Source organism: Cornus florida, unplaced genomic scaffold, assembly GCF_030987335.1.
Source record: "Cornus florida cultivar Cherokee Brave unplaced genomic scaffold, ASM3098733v1 CherokeeBrave_3.0.0_Hap2_Chr07, whole genome shotgun sequence".
Classification (NCBI taxonomy): domain Eukaryota; kingdom Viridiplantae; phylum Streptophyta; class Magnoliopsida; order Cornales; family Cornaceae; genus Cornus; species Cornus florida.
The window spans coordinates 62,234,773-62,250,138 of NW_026775577.1; the positions used below are offsets into that span (position 1 = coordinate 62,234,773).

Here is a 15,366-nt window from a genome sequence, read left to right on the forward strand (position 1 = left end):
ATCGTAAATAAACACAAACTTCGGGCAAGAAGATCCAAAATTCACTGTAATCCGTACACTTTTAGTATCTCTTGTTTCATTGGCTTCTACTTTAACAAAATCTCCACATAAATTCCCTGTTTCAACAAAAAGTGCATGACACCAGAGAGAAGGCCAAACAACCGAATCTTCTTGAGTCCTCTATCCTTGAGAAGTCCAGAGCATCTGACCCTAAAATTCCAAACGTCAATCCTCAGTGTAGCAGAACCCCACTGTCTTCTTCCTTACTTTAGTACCCGTTGAGCCTCTGAAGATGAAGGAAATCTAAACAGAAGGAGAGAATCAGACAATGGCGTCACACCCACCCTACATGAAGAGTTCCACGCCCGCTCCACCTAGTCTTCTATGTGTTCACATCCCACAACGTCCTTGTCAAAGCACCCAACCAAGCAGGACTTTAAAATCTCTCCCCTACCTTCTACTGACGCCTCATCAATGTAAATCGATGGACCTCTGTGCGGTAAAGCTATCTTAACACTTCCCCCCAGTGACAACCTTGGTAACCTTGCAACCTCCAGAAAAGACTTCATCCTCCCACACAGTCACCATTCTATTCAAGTTTTATGGAGCAGCTCCGTTTGTATATTGCCCAAGAAAGTCATTAGGGAAACAAAGAAATATCTAGAGGATTTATTGAAAGGGGGTGCTTTATTTATGGTGGCTCTAAAGATTGCTTGGGAGGAGATCTGCCTTCCTAAAATGGAGGGAGGAGGGAGGAATTGAAATCAAAAGCCTTATTTTTGGAATCAATTAACTATAGGTAGACACCTATGGAATGTGTGCTTTACTCTCTCCAGGTAACATTCATTTCCTTGAGGAGAACAGCTTTACAAGCTGGAAGAAAATTTTAAAATTGGGAGAAATCTCTAAAAAGCATGTTAGGCAAGGTATGATCCCTTGTTTCCTAATGGACCTCTTGTTAGATTCGGAGGATGGGGTTTTTAGAATTGGTATTTTAATTGTTTCATTTGTTCTCTATCCTAAAAAAGTAGGATTTACCAATTCCTGTCCCAGCCAAAATGACATGAACATTGAAAATGTTTGTTAAAATACTCATCATTTTGCTGTTGTTTAAATCTATGTTACATGGATTCGGGTATAGGTGTCGGACACGGGTATGTATCCATATGTCAGACGTGTCAAATCTCTAAATAGAAAGACACACGGACACGGCTAAATATTCATTTTAGTAATTATTTTATTTTATTTCTAGAGTAAAGTAATGTTTTTATCTAATATAATGTTTAATATAGGCATTGAACTCTTTTTAAAGTAATAATATAATGTAATTGAGTGATTGGATATGTTTTCTAAGTACATGTCTAACCAAAAGTGTCGGACACATATCCCATATCCATGTGTGAGGGATATGTGTCCGACATGGGTATTTCAATACTTTTAAAGAGTCCATGTAACAGGGGTTTAAATTGCTTAGAGAATTTCAATAAATTTCAAGAAATTGCTTCTTCAAAAGTAGTGAAGTACTGGTGTCAGACACATATCCTCAGACTTGGGTATGTGATGTGTCTGACACTTTTGGTTGGACATGTACTTAAAAAACATAGCCAATCATTCAATTACATTATATTATTACTTTAAAATGAGTTAAATGCCTATATTGAACATTATATTAAATAAAAATATTATTTTACTCTAGAAAATAAAATAAAATAAAATAATTAATAAAGTGAATATTTAGCCGTGTCTGTGTGTCCTTTTGTTGGAGATTTGACACGTCCGACTCATGGATACATACCCATGTCCCAAATCTGTACTTGAGTCCATGTAACATAGCTTAAGAGAATATGGGATTTGATAACCATTGGATTTAAAATCCCGGATTTTAAAATTGCATGGCTAGATTCTCATGAAATTTGATGTGTTAATTTTTTTGTTCAAGAATCTAATTTTGCCAAAAAAAAGAAGAAAATAATACATAAATTTTAATTACTAGCTCTCTCTGTGTGTCTCTAAATTATTTTTATAGCAATCTTCTTATGTAAAGAATTGCTGGTGATGTCTAATTATGTGATTTTGGTGTGTTGCCCTTGAATCCCTTAAGTTGCAATGTGTTTTTTGTTTCTGAGAATGTACCTATGTGGCAGCATGATAAATATTGTAATGTTGTTCATATGTACCTAATGTTGGTTTTAGTTGATAGATTTAATTTTTTTGTTTATTTCGCCCTCTTTTCAATTAAATGTTGGTCACTATTTTAAATGTGGCTTTGGCTTTCTAGGAAGTACGTGTGGTTCTCGATCTTCTAGTTCGTCATCCTCTTTTGGATTCTCAGGAGGTAGTTCCTGGTTTCGATCTTTTCATTGGCCATCCTTCTTCCGACGAAAGCCTAAGGTTGGTAAGAGATTGAAGTTTTTTAAACTTATGGTATTGATGTTTTGTTTCAAAACGTTTATTTTTGCATATCTATAGACACACAATACGCTCGTTGTGCATTTTTCCTTTGGTTAAGTGACCTTTATATTTTACCGTCTTAGCTCAAAGCTTGCAGATTGTTTTTGGGTTATTTCTTTGACATGACAAGGATGTGACCACTAATTTTTATTTGGAATAAACATCTTGATTGAATTTTTCCCAGAATTATGCTCGATAAGGATCACGTAATTTCCTAACTAGCATGGTGCTGTAATTATTTGCTGCACATTGCCAAACAAGCTTAATTTGTTTTCTAACATTTTATCTCCAATAAATGTCATTTCAACCATCTCACGAAATTGAATCAACTTCAATTTTGCATTTTTTTTTTCTTTCTTCCTGAATGTGGTGTTTTTATTGATACAAAGTGAAATAAAGTACATAGGAAAGCCTATAGGCTTAACAACTCTAAACCAGAGCGATAAATGAGAAAAGATGACCAGGGCATACCCCAACAATCAACAACACCTAAGAATGAAAAAAACAAAAAAACAAAACAAAACGGTGGTGGAGTTTCAATTTTACTTCTTCTTGGTACCATGTCACACATTTATTTTAACATTACCATTTCTGGAACACTCTTATTTTTTTTCTCCTATAAATGGTGGTGGAGTTTCATTAAAGGTAACACAATAGAGTACATGACTTAGACCTATTAGCTTGGTGAGGTGTGTTTATAAGCTAAAAGGTGATGTTCTAGCCTTGTGCTTGAGTTCCGTTCTAGATGGTATCATCTCGGATACCCACAATGCTTTTGTTGGCAGCCGGTAGAATTGGACTCGGTCCTTATTGCTAGTGTGTGTGTGGACACTAAGAAGGCGTATGATCATGTTACTTGGAGCTTTTACTCTACTTGTTAAAGAGGATGGGGTTCAAGGAGAAGTGGAGGAGGTGGATTGAGTTTTGCATCTCCTTAGTGAGATTCTCAGTTCTGCTGAACGGATTCCGTCTGGTTTCTTTAGCAGTTCGCAAGGTCTGAGGTAAGGGGATCCTCCCTCTTCTTTTGTGTTTATCCTTGTGATGGAGGCCCTTAGTAGACTGATGAGTAGAGTAGTGGATTTGGGTTTCATCAGAGGATTTGGGTGGGTAGAGATCATGTTTCCCCGTTGGAGATTTCCCACTACCTTTTTTTTTTTTCTCTTCTTCTTCTTCTTCTTTTTTTTTTTTTTTTTTTTGTGATGATGACATGTTCAAGGTGAGATACTTGCCGTGTGTTTTGATTTTGTTTAAGGTAGTTTCTGGCTTGAAAATCAATGTGGGGAAGGGTGTGCTGGTCCGGTGGGGGAGGTTGTGGAGATCTCTGCCTTTGTTGATTTTCTTGGATATGGAGTTGGATCCTAACCTATTTCGTACTTAGATTATCATTAGGATTGCCTTTGAGAATAGTTGGTGGGTGGGACCCAGTGGTTGAGAGGTTTGAGAGGAGGCCTGGGGGTGGAAGAAGCAGTATCTTTCTTAGGGCGGGAGGGTCACCCTGATGAAGATCACTTTGTCGAGTCTTCCTACTTGTTTCATATCTCTATTTCAGATTTCCTCTTCTATGGTTATGAGGTTAGAGAGGCTTTAGCACAATTTCCTTTGGGAGGAGGAGTCCAAGCATCATCTTGTTTACTGGGAGCAGGTTTGCAAACTAATTTAGTTAGGATGCCGGGGAGTCGAAGATTGAAGCATTTCAATAAGGCTCTCTCGGAAAAGTGGTTGTGGAGATTTGGAGTGGAGAGACAGAGTCTGTGGAGGAGGGTCATTGCTGGCAGATTAGGGGAGAAGAGTAGTGGTTGGTGCTCTTTTGAGGTGAGGATTCTTAGAGGGTTGGTGTTTGGAACTTCATTTGCAAGGGATGGGATGAACTATCCAAACACATCTGATCGCTACTGATATGTATGCTCCGATGGCCTACTGTTATAAGCTTGATAGCGGGAGGATTACCTAAGATGTGCACCTTTCAAGGCACTTCGAGGATTGGGAGTTGGAAGTGGCCTACAGGATACGTATTGCCAAGAGGTGGATGGTGATGTAGTTGACTCTTGAGGGTGGGCACTCTCTGCTTTGTGGGCGCTTGATGTGTGTTCTTTTTATAGAGCTCTCTCTTATGCCCTGACAGTTGCTTTCCCTTGGAAAGTAGTATGGCGCACAAAAACATCTACAAGGTGGCTTATGGGTAGGATTCTGACCCTGAACAATTTGAGGAGGAGACGTATTGTTTTCAATAGGTGTTGCATGTGATGGGGAGGAAACTCTTATTGGGGCTCTGAAGTTCTCTATTCTTGGTTCTCTTTTTTGTTGGGTTTTTGGTAGAAATTGCAAATCCTTAGGGGAGAGAGTTGATTTTTTGGACACATTGAGAGGCTGAGGTTGGTCCTTGTTTGTTTTTGTGGGTTGCATTCCCCTATTGAACGCTTTCAGTTACAAACTTACTTGTCCAAAAACAAAAAAGAAGAGTACTAAATTATGTTACAATACAAGACCAAAGAATTACTCAAAATAACTTCTTTCGTTACCTAGGATTAATACGTCAAAAAGATGTTGAGATAGTTGTTGATTTAGTAAAGTAGGATTGGAGTGGGGTGGACAAAATGGAGGCAAGCTAGTTGTATCCTTTGTGACAAAAGAATACCAAATAAATCAAAAGGAAAATTCGATAGAATATTTATTAGACCAATAGAAGAAGATACTATCGATCATCTATTGTCGCATTTTCCGTGGCCCGGGATAGTTAGAGATTACATTCCTATGGGTTTCTTCAGGGATTTTTAGAGATCCTTTGACGGAGAGGAGACTCCTATTGGGGCGCTGAAATTTTCTGTTATTAGTTCTTTTTTTTTTTTTTTTGTTAGGTTTTTGGAAGAAATTGTAAATCTATGGGGAAATACTTGAATATTTTTTTTTCGGGACTTGTTGAGAGTCTAGGGGGCTCTTTTTGGCCTTGTGTAGTTTTTGCGGGATGCGTTTCCTGTTTGAACGTTTTCTAATATAATCTTACTTACCAAAAATAAATAAATAAAAATATTAGACCGGGTATATTATATAGAGCAGAGTGTTGGGCGTTGAAAAGGAATGAAGAACAATGCATTCATGTAGGGGAAATGAGGATGTTATGTTGGATGATAGATTTAACTAGAGGAGATGTGATTCAAACTGAATGTGTGAGGGGACCACTAGCTATAGCGCTTATAAATGATAAAATTAGAGAGTAGACTTAGGTTGTTTGGCCATATTGAACGTAGACCCTATGATGCACTTGTTAAAAGAGGAAAATAGTTTTCATAGAAGGTAAGCGACAAAGAGGCAGACGAAAACTTGTGTGGGTTGAAGTAATAAAAATGATTTAAAAATATTGAATCTAAGAGAAGACATGATAGATAATGGGAAAGAATGAAAAAAGAGAATTCAAGTGGCCGACCCTATCCACATGGTTTAAAGGCGATGATGATGATAAACATGACTATGATGTGGATAAGGCCTGATTGCTATCCTAAAGGCATTTACACAGTGAACTTCATTCAAAGTGCTGAACCATGAAAATTCTTTAGGAATTTTAGCTCCAATGCTTATGTCCTTGACCTACTAGAAGACATGGGTACAAGTAAAGTCTTCGTCATTGATCATCTCCACCTTGCTTGTTACATGATGAGCTGTTAGTCACCTTCCACCAGCCTTATGTTTAGAGGAGGAAATAGAAGATATTTTTTTTGCCACCAACTTGTTTCAACATTTTTTGTTTAATAAGTAAGATTTATTAAATGACGCTAGCGAACCCTAAGAAATACTAAGATGCCCAAGGCGACACTATAGTTTCAAACTATCCGTAAACTCCAAAAGATGATCTAAAGATTTACAATTTCTCCCATTGACCCAAAAGATAAAGAAGAAAGTATGTTGTATTTGAGAGACCAAATAGGAGACTCCTCTCCATTAAAGGATCTCTTATTCCTCTCACGCCACAAATCCCACCATAAACAGAGGGGTGTGGCCATCCAGGCATCCTTGGCTCTGCTCTCCACTATACATCCTCTCTAAGCCACAAGCGAATCAACTGTGAAAGCCGAAAGCCCCCAACAAATACCAAACATAACCAAGAACATCGACCAAACATCCCTCACAACTGGGCAATGAAGGAGGAGGTGATTAATTGATTCGCCCGACTTCTTACACATACACATATAGACGATAATGTGCCTTCTCCTTCCAAGAGTATTGATAGTGAGAATGCTTCCTATGGCAGCCAAGCAAGCAAAGGGGGATTTTTGTCCTCCAAATAGCATAGCCTTCCAAGGAAAAGCTTGGCCTGGGGGCCTTTGACATTAACTGGTAGAAGGCCTTGACCTCAAAAATCCCTTTAGGGGATCCTACCCACATCATCTCATTCATGCCCTACAACAACGCAAAGATATCGAAGACCTCCGCAAGTTCCCAATCATGACGAAACCGAATGTTCTAAGTCAATCTACCATTATCGAGCCGATAACAGTCTGCCACTAAAGGATGCGTATCTATAGAGATCCTAAAAAGCCAAATGAATCTTTTGGCCAATAGCAAATCCCCGCACCGGAGGTCATCCCAAAATCTAACATGCCTCCCATTATCGACTCTGAATCGGATGTGTTTGGAATACTCATCCCACCCCGCTGGATAATCTTCCAAATACCCACCCGTGCTGGGGAACGCACCTCCCTAAAGACCATCCTCCGTCTCCCTCTCCACATTGACAAACAATGATCCTCCTCCATAACATGCACCTCTCCCTCCCAAATCTCCAAAGCCATTTGCCCAACCGAGCGTTGTTGAACAAACCCAACCTACGAATACCCAAGCCTCCCTTTCTAATAGAGGAACAAATTCTCTCCCAATTCACCAGGTAATACTTAAATTCACCTTACTTTCCACCCCATAAGAAGTCCTTGAATTTTCTCCAATCTCCGCGTGACAGACTTTGGCATATAGAAGAGGGACATAAAGTAGGTGGGAAGAATCGAGAACGTACTCTTTATGAGAGTAAGCCTCCCCCCTCTCAGAAGGTATTACCTCTTCCAACCTGTTAGTCTCTTTTCAAAGTGCTCAACCACAGGATCCTAAACTAAAACCACCCTCCCAGAAGAAGCTCCCAAAGGCAACCCAAGATAAGAGATCGGGAAAGAACCAACACCACACCCAAGAATATCAGCTAAGGCGTGGATCTCCTCAACTGTCCCAATCGGAACAAGCTCACTCTTCTCAATGTTGATTTTTTGTCTGGAGACAACTTGGAACAAGCCAAAACACATCTCATTAACCTCAACTAGTCGACCCTCGCATCACAAAAAACAATCTTATTGTCCACAAAAAGCAAATGAGAGACAACCAATTAATTGGGGCCATTTCCCACTCCAAACCCTCGGATGAAACCCAACTCTTCCGCCCTTCTCGTCAACCTACTAAAGGCCTCCATGACAATGATAAACAGAAAGGGTGAGGAAGGATTGTACACACAAATTTTGAATCTGCAAATTAAAGATTGAAATATGGAGCAAACAATAATTTTATTAATTTTATAAAAATTAAATGAGTACCTTTAATTTTATTAACTTCTCAAGGAGAGCTGGGAGGTGGTGTGCAGTGAGGTGATGGGCACCTTTTAGGAATTTCTTTTCTTTTTCTTTTTTTTTTTTTCCTAAATGAAACCTTTTAGGAATTTCATTCTCATGGCACATTTGAGAAATCACTGAACGCACCTTTTTATTGTCCTTATTCCTAAGAAGGGCGACGCCTCTGATATTAAGGACTTTCGGCCAATCAGTTTAATTGGATATATGCTTATTGCCAAGTTTCTTGTTCTTAGGATGCAAAATGTTTTGGATGGAATTATTTTAGAGTCACAGAATGCTTTTGTTGGAGGACGGCAGATCTTGGATTCTGTTTTTATCGCAGGGGAATGTGTTGACTCTAGGTTAAAGAGTGGAGTTCTTGGCATCTTATGCAAACTTGACATTGAAAAACCTATGATCACGTTAATTGGAAGTTTCTTCTTTACTTGCTTCTTCGGAGGATGGGGTTTGGAGATAGGTGGATAAAATGGATCGAAACTTGTATCTCGTTCGTTATGTTTTCTGTGCTTGTGAACGGATCTCCTGCTGGTTTTTTTGGGAGCTCGCGCGGTTTGAGACAAGGAGACCCCTTATTGTCTCTCTTATTCCTTATTGTCATGGAGGGATTGAACAGATTAGTGAAAAGAGCGGAGGATCTGGGTTACATTAGGGGTCAGAGTCGGTAGAGATGTTGCTCATCAGATAGGGATTTCCCATTTGTTGTTTGCGGACAATACCTTAGTTTTTTGTGATGCCGATGTCTCCCAACTCATATATTTTAGGTGCATTCTTGCTTGTTTTCAAGCGGTGTCCAGACTTAAAGATCAATGTTGGAAAGAGAGTGCTTGTCCTAGTGGGGGATGTTCCAGATATTTCCTCCTCAGCTGTAGTTCTTGGGTGTGGAGTGGGTGCTTTTCCACTTCCTTATTTGGGATTGCCTTTGGGAGTTCCCTCCAGGAGAGTGGGGAGTTGGGATTCGGTGATTAATAGGTATGAAAAGAGATTGGCAGGATAGAAAAAACAATATCTTTTGTAGGGGGGAAGGTCACTCTTATTAAGAGTACCTTATCGTCCCTTCCCACCTACTTTTTATCTTTGTTCCAAATCCCATGCTCTGTTGCCGAACGGATTGAAAAAATTCAGAGAAACTTTATGTTGCCCAATTAAGGACTCTGGAAGAAGGGGAAGGAGGGAGGGGGGGTGGGTGGGCGGTGAATAGAGGGGGGGTGGGTGGGCGGTGAATAGAGTCTTTGCAAACAATGGTCAATTTTTAAATTACAATTGATGTGTAATAAAAAAGTAAATTTCTCAATAATAATTTAACAGAGCAATTTGAAGTCTAAGTTACACCTATTAGCAATTATCAAGAAATAAATTCAAAAGAACTTGAAGCAATAGATATAAGAGATAAAAGAGAGAGATTGCGAACAAGTACTCGGCAACTTTAGCGAGGTTCGGAAACTCCTACTCCTCGGCTCAAGATCCCTCTTGAGACTTCCCAATTCACTATGGCTTCTCCTTGCGGGTGGAGAGCAAACCTTTTACTAGAAGCTCTTCCTTGCTTCTATAAGTGCTAAGAGAAACACCTTCTCTTAGTCTTCCTTGGGCCATACCAGCCCTTACAAGAATTGAATAAGATGGTTGAAGTACAAGATGATCTCTCTTAGATCTAAAGTACAAGATTCAGCTCACTCTAGAGTATGTATGAATAAATTGAAGCTCTTTACTCTTTGGAGATATGAAGTATGTGTATGATGATAAAAAGGTTCTAAGATTGCAATAAAATGTTTCTCAATGAATGCAATACCTTTTTATGAAGTTTACAAGTCATTATATAGAGTTTCAAAACTATATGATATGTATTCTAGCTGTTGGGCACTCAGTTCGAGACAAGATAAGAGGTCAAAAGTGAGGGAGTCCCGTAGCTCGGAGGTCGCAAGGTCGTGCTTGACAACATCGACTTCGGTTGCTACCTCTTCAACTCTTTCGCGCAAGGCGAGAATGTGGTCCCGATTTTCCTTCTCAAGGGCAATTTACTCTTTCGAAAGAGCAATACTCTCAAGCAGAAGCTCACGGAGGGATCTTTCTTCGGAAGGAGGAATAGGTTCTCGTTGTTCTTCCTCTACTTTCTCTTCTTCTCCTTCTACCTCTACTTGTTCTTCTTCTCTGTCTTTATGACCACCCATTTCAGCATCTCCTGCTTGGTGCTCTGCCATGACAATGTCTTGGACCTCATTTGTCGGATCTCCAAACTTAGGGTCATACCAAATGTTGGCTTCGGATTTTTTGAGACCCATTCGACCGAGCAACTATTTGTCAAATCTGTAGAGATTGGTAAGCTCCTTTTTATCCTCCCCCTCTATTTGTACTTTGTAGGCTCTGAAGATTATCGTTAGAGGCATGGCATAGAATAGGTGAGTCTTTTCTTTCTTGGCGTAGTCTTGCATGTGATGATAGATGATGAAAGCAAGGTCAAATTTCTTCTCATTCAGGATGCACCAGATTAGAAAGGCTTCCATAAATGACACATCCGAGCGACCGCCAGATTTGGGAAGGTTGGTATGAATGATGACATGGTAAATGAGACGAGCTTGTACTATTAACTGACTCGCAAATATTTTGTCAATGTTTTCAGTGGGAGAATGGCTCATTTGTTGAACAGCTTGGAGAGGATCAAGCTCTTCCCCATGGTACTAGTTATAGGCAGTGAAGTAGGTGATATCACCGTGAGGAATTTTGAGAATGCGGCGAATACTGGACAGGGTAAGGCGAATGTGAGTGCCTACAACGAAGGAATCATAAGTGTTTTGTCCTAGCTCTTTCTCAAGATGGGTGTAAAATAGCTTCACTAGCTTAGGATAATAAGGCACCTTGAGGGATACAAATCCACCCAAGCCAATACCATCAAATAGTGAGAATGTGTGTTGAATCAACTCATCACTTTCACTACTATCAAAGAATTTTCCCTTCTCTACTATCTTATGAAGGAATCTGGTTTCATAGATTTCCTTGAACTTGGGTTCTTAGAAAAGACGCATGTTTGGGGCAGGGTAGGAGTCGGAATGCTCAGGGTTTGGTGGGTTAGACCTTCCTGCATCCATATCATGAGAATGCTAGTGCGTTTTTCTAGGTCTCTATCAGTTCTAGAAGGATTTTTTCGAGAGGCCATGAGTTCTTTCTAGAGATGATAGATTTTGTGAGATAGATGACAAGGTTTTGTGCAAGAAAATCTAACCTAGTATGATATCAGATCATAGAATGCTATACAGAGATCAATAATCAAAATAGAGGAGTTTGACGAGGAGTTGATTGAATCAAAGTGAGAGAAATGGAACTTACCTCTGATGCGAGGATGAGAGAGATGGGGTTGTTCGCAGTCGCCTCTTAAGAGCGAGAGAGAGAGTTTTGAGCTTGATATCAAAATGGGATTCGCGGGCCTCTTAAACTCATATTTGGGCCTTACGTGTTGGGGCCCCGAAGAATCGGTCGACCGAAATGGCTTCATCGGTCGTCCGATTTGCATTTTGAAGAGGAGTTAAATTTCTTATTTCGGTCGACCGAAATATAGTATCGGTCTACCGAAATGTTTATTTCGGTCGACCGAAGCATAGTTTCGGTCTGCCAAACAAAGTCAGAAGTAGAATGTTCAGTGTAATGTATTCAGTGTTCATCAGTGGTCATGGATCTCTTTCTCTATTGCCATTCCGATTTCTCAACGAAGTTTGCAAAATCTATCTTCTTGAAGTGGCTTCGTGAGAATGTCAGCCAATTGATTCTCGGTACTAATGAACATTAATTCAATATCACCTTTTGATACATGATCACGTAAGAAATGATATCTAATCTGAATATGCTTTGTTTTAGAGTGCTGAATAGGATTCTTTGATATGCAAATGGCACTGGTATTGTCACATTTGATAGGGATTTTGTCGAAGAATAAACCAAAGTCTTCAAGATGTTGTTTGATATACAAGATTTGTGCACAGCAGCTACCAGCAACAACATATTCGGCTTCAGTGGTGGATAATGGGACTGAATTTTGTTTCTTGCATGACCAAGATACAAGGGATTGACCTATAAAGTGACAAGCGCCGCTTGTACTTTTTCTGTCAACTTTACAACCGGCAAAATCAGCATTCGTAAATCCTACAAGTTCAAAGGATGTGTGCCTAGGATACCACAGTCCTAAGTTAATAGTGCCACTCAAGTATTTAAAGATGCATTTGACAGCATTCAAGTGAGATTCTTTGGGACAAGATTGAAACCTAGCACATAAGCACACACTAAACATGATGTCCGGTCTATTAGCCGTTAAATAAAGAAGACTTCCGATCATCCCTCTATATTTCTTAATATCAACTTCCTTGCCTTCCTCATCCTTATCAAGCTTTAATGAAGTACTCATGGGAGTTTTAACATGTTTGGCGTCTTCCGAGCCAAATTTCTTTAGTAAATCTTTAGTATACTTTGATTGGGAAATAAAAATTCCATCAAGAGTTTGTTTGATTTGCAACCCTAAGAAGAAGTTGAGTTCGCCCATCATGCTCATTTCAAACTCGTTTTGCATGGAGGTGGCAAACTCTTACTTAGAGAGTCATTTGTTGATCCAAAAATAATGTCATCAACGTAAATTTGAATGATCAACAAATTACCATCGATGATTTTGGTAAAAAGTGTATTATCAATTTTACCTCTACCAAAACCATTTGAAAGTAGGAACCCACTAAGTCTTTCATACCAAGCTCTAGGAGCTTGCTTCAAACCATATAAAGCTTTAGTCAATTTATAAACATGGTTTGGATTATTATAGCTTTCAAAGCCCGGTGGTTGTTCTACATATACTTCTTCATCTATAAAACCATTTAAGAAAGCGCTCTTTACATCCATTTGAAATAATTTGAAATTTTTGTTAGATGCAAATGCAAGTAACATTCTTATAGCCTCAAGCCTAGCTACGGGAGCAAAAGTCTCTTCATAATCTATACCTTCTTCTTGGTTATAGCCTTTTGCAACAAGTCTAGCCTTGTTCCTAACAATAGTTCCCGACTCATTCTTTTTGTTTCCAAAAACCCATTTTGTGCCAATAATTGTTTTATTTTGAGGTCTAGGGACAAGATGCCACACCTTATTCCTTTTGAATTGAATGAGTTTTTCTTGCATTGCCAAAAGCCAAGATTCATCATTTTCAGCCTCATGTATATTTTTAGGTTCGAATTGAGAAACAAATGCCACAAAGTTGCATACATTTCTTAATTGTAACCTTGTACTAACACCTTTGGATGGATCACCAATAACTTGATCTAGTGGATGATTATGAACTAACTTCCATTCATTTGGAGTAGTTTTATTTTGAGAGATATCATCACTTGAATTGGTATTTTGAGAGACATCAATAGGAGACTCATTTATATTGAGTTCATTGATACTCTTCTCAAGCACCATAGGGGATTCATTAACATTAAGTTCACTGGTACCCTTTTCAAGCTCAATTTCTTTATCATTGTTCATCACACCTTTTATAGGAGAAGTTGGGGATTCATCAAACACAATATGTATGGATTCAACCACAACTAACATTCTCTTATTATATACTCTAAATGCTTTACTTCTAGAAGAATAACCAAGAAAGATGCCTTCATCGGATTTAGCATCAAATTTTCCTAGATTGTCTTTGTCATTTAGAACGAAACATTTACACCCAAAAACTTTGAAATAGCCAACATTAGGTTTCTTTTTGTTCCACAACTCATAAGGTGTTTTGTTGAGAATTTTTCTAATGATGACTCTATTTATGGCATAGTATGAAGTATTAACGGCTTCGGCCCATAGAGATCTAGGTGATTTGTGCTCATTTAGCATGGTTCTAGCCATCTCTTGAAGCGATCTATTTTTCCTTTCAACAACTCCGTTTTGTTGGGGAGTCCTAGGAGCCGAAAGATTATGATTATAGCCATTTTCATCGCAAAATCTTTTAACGTCTTGATTGTCAAACTCTCTCCCCCTATCACTTCTAATGGTTTTCATCTTACACTCTTTTTCGTTTTTGACTCTTTTGCAAAATTTTGAGAGAATTGAATGAGTCTCATTCTTACGTACAAGAAAGAATACCCAAGTGAATCTAGAGTAGTCATCAACAATTACAAAAGCATAAAGTTTACCGCCAAGACTAACAATTTTCTCCGGTCCAAAAAGATCCATTTGAATCAATTCAAGTGGTTTTGAAGTGGTTATATCCTTTTTCCTGTTTGAAGGTAGACTTGACTTGCTTACCTATTTGGCAAGCGTTACAAGGTTTGTCTTTTGAAAAATTTGTCTTTGGGAGACCTTTGACTAATTCGTTTTTAGACAATCTTGAGATTAAATCCATGCTAGCATGATCTAACCTTCTAGCCACAACCAACTATATTCATTTGAAGACAAAAAGCATTTAACATCTTGATCATGAAGTTCTCCCAAGAGCAAAGTATATACATTACCACTTCTAGGAGCACAAAATATTTGAGTTTCATTTCTTTTAACGATACACTTATCTGTTTTAAAGATCACATCAAACCCTTTATCACAAAGTTGACTAACACTAAATAGATTATGCTTTAAACCTTCAACAAGCAAGACATTTTCAATAGATAAGGAAGAAGAAATACCTATGATTCCAATGCCAATTACCTTGCCTTTAGAATTGTCTCCAAATGTGACGCTTCCTTCGTTGTATGTCTTTAGAGAAGAGAATTTTGAGTAGTCTCCCGTCATGTGTCTTGAACATCTGCTATCTAGAAACCATTTGTCCTTAGAGGATGTGGAGGTCTTCAATTTATCCTACAAGAGAGATTTCAAATAGTCTTCACTTGGTACCCAAATGTTGTTGGGTCCGTAAGAGTTAGCTAGAAGCACGTACGTTCCTTTGGGAACCCACTTCTTGATAATTTTCGGCCTTCTTTTTGAGCAATCTTGAATAAGATGACCTAATCTTTTACAATAGTTGCATTTAGAATATGTGTTCGTACTTTTAACAAAATGATTAGCCAAAGGCTCTCTCTTTTTCAATAGGCATGCCTTTTTATCAAAAGGATCAAATCCTAGTCCATTTTTATTAAAGACACTCCTTTGAGCACCTAGCATGAGTTCTAGATTTTTTGTTCCTGGAATGAACTTTGCTAGACCACCAGTTTGGTCTTCAATAATTAATTTCAAGGGTTCATTTTCATTTTGAAGAGTTTGAAGTTTGTTTTCAATGATAAGCTTTCTCTTCTTTGAGAATCACATTTTTTGACCATTTTACCTAGTTCATCATGCAATTCTCTAAAGCCATCAAGTAGGCCATTATAAGCATCAA

At 38.6% G+C, this 15,366-nt stretch overlaps 1 protein-coding gene across 4 annotated transcripts in view; it reads left to right on the forward strand.

Annotated features, from left to right (window-relative positions):
- The window catches only part of LOC132267258 (uncharacterized), a 62,858-nt gene that overhangs the window by 14,566 nt on the left and 32,926 nt on the right, over nucleotides 1–15,366 (forward strand). For all 4 annotated transcript variants that reach the window (XR_009468954.1, XR_009468953.1, XM_059768378.1 and 1 more), the window contains exon 2: nucleotides 2,279–2,391. Coding sequence is in view for 2 of the 4 variants with exons in the window: in XM_059768378.1 (XP_059624361.1) it covers nucleotides 2,279–2,391 (113 nt within the window). In the remaining 2 variants the exon portion in view is untranslated. The remainder of the gene's footprint in view (nucleotides 1–2,278; nucleotides 2,392–15,366) is intronic.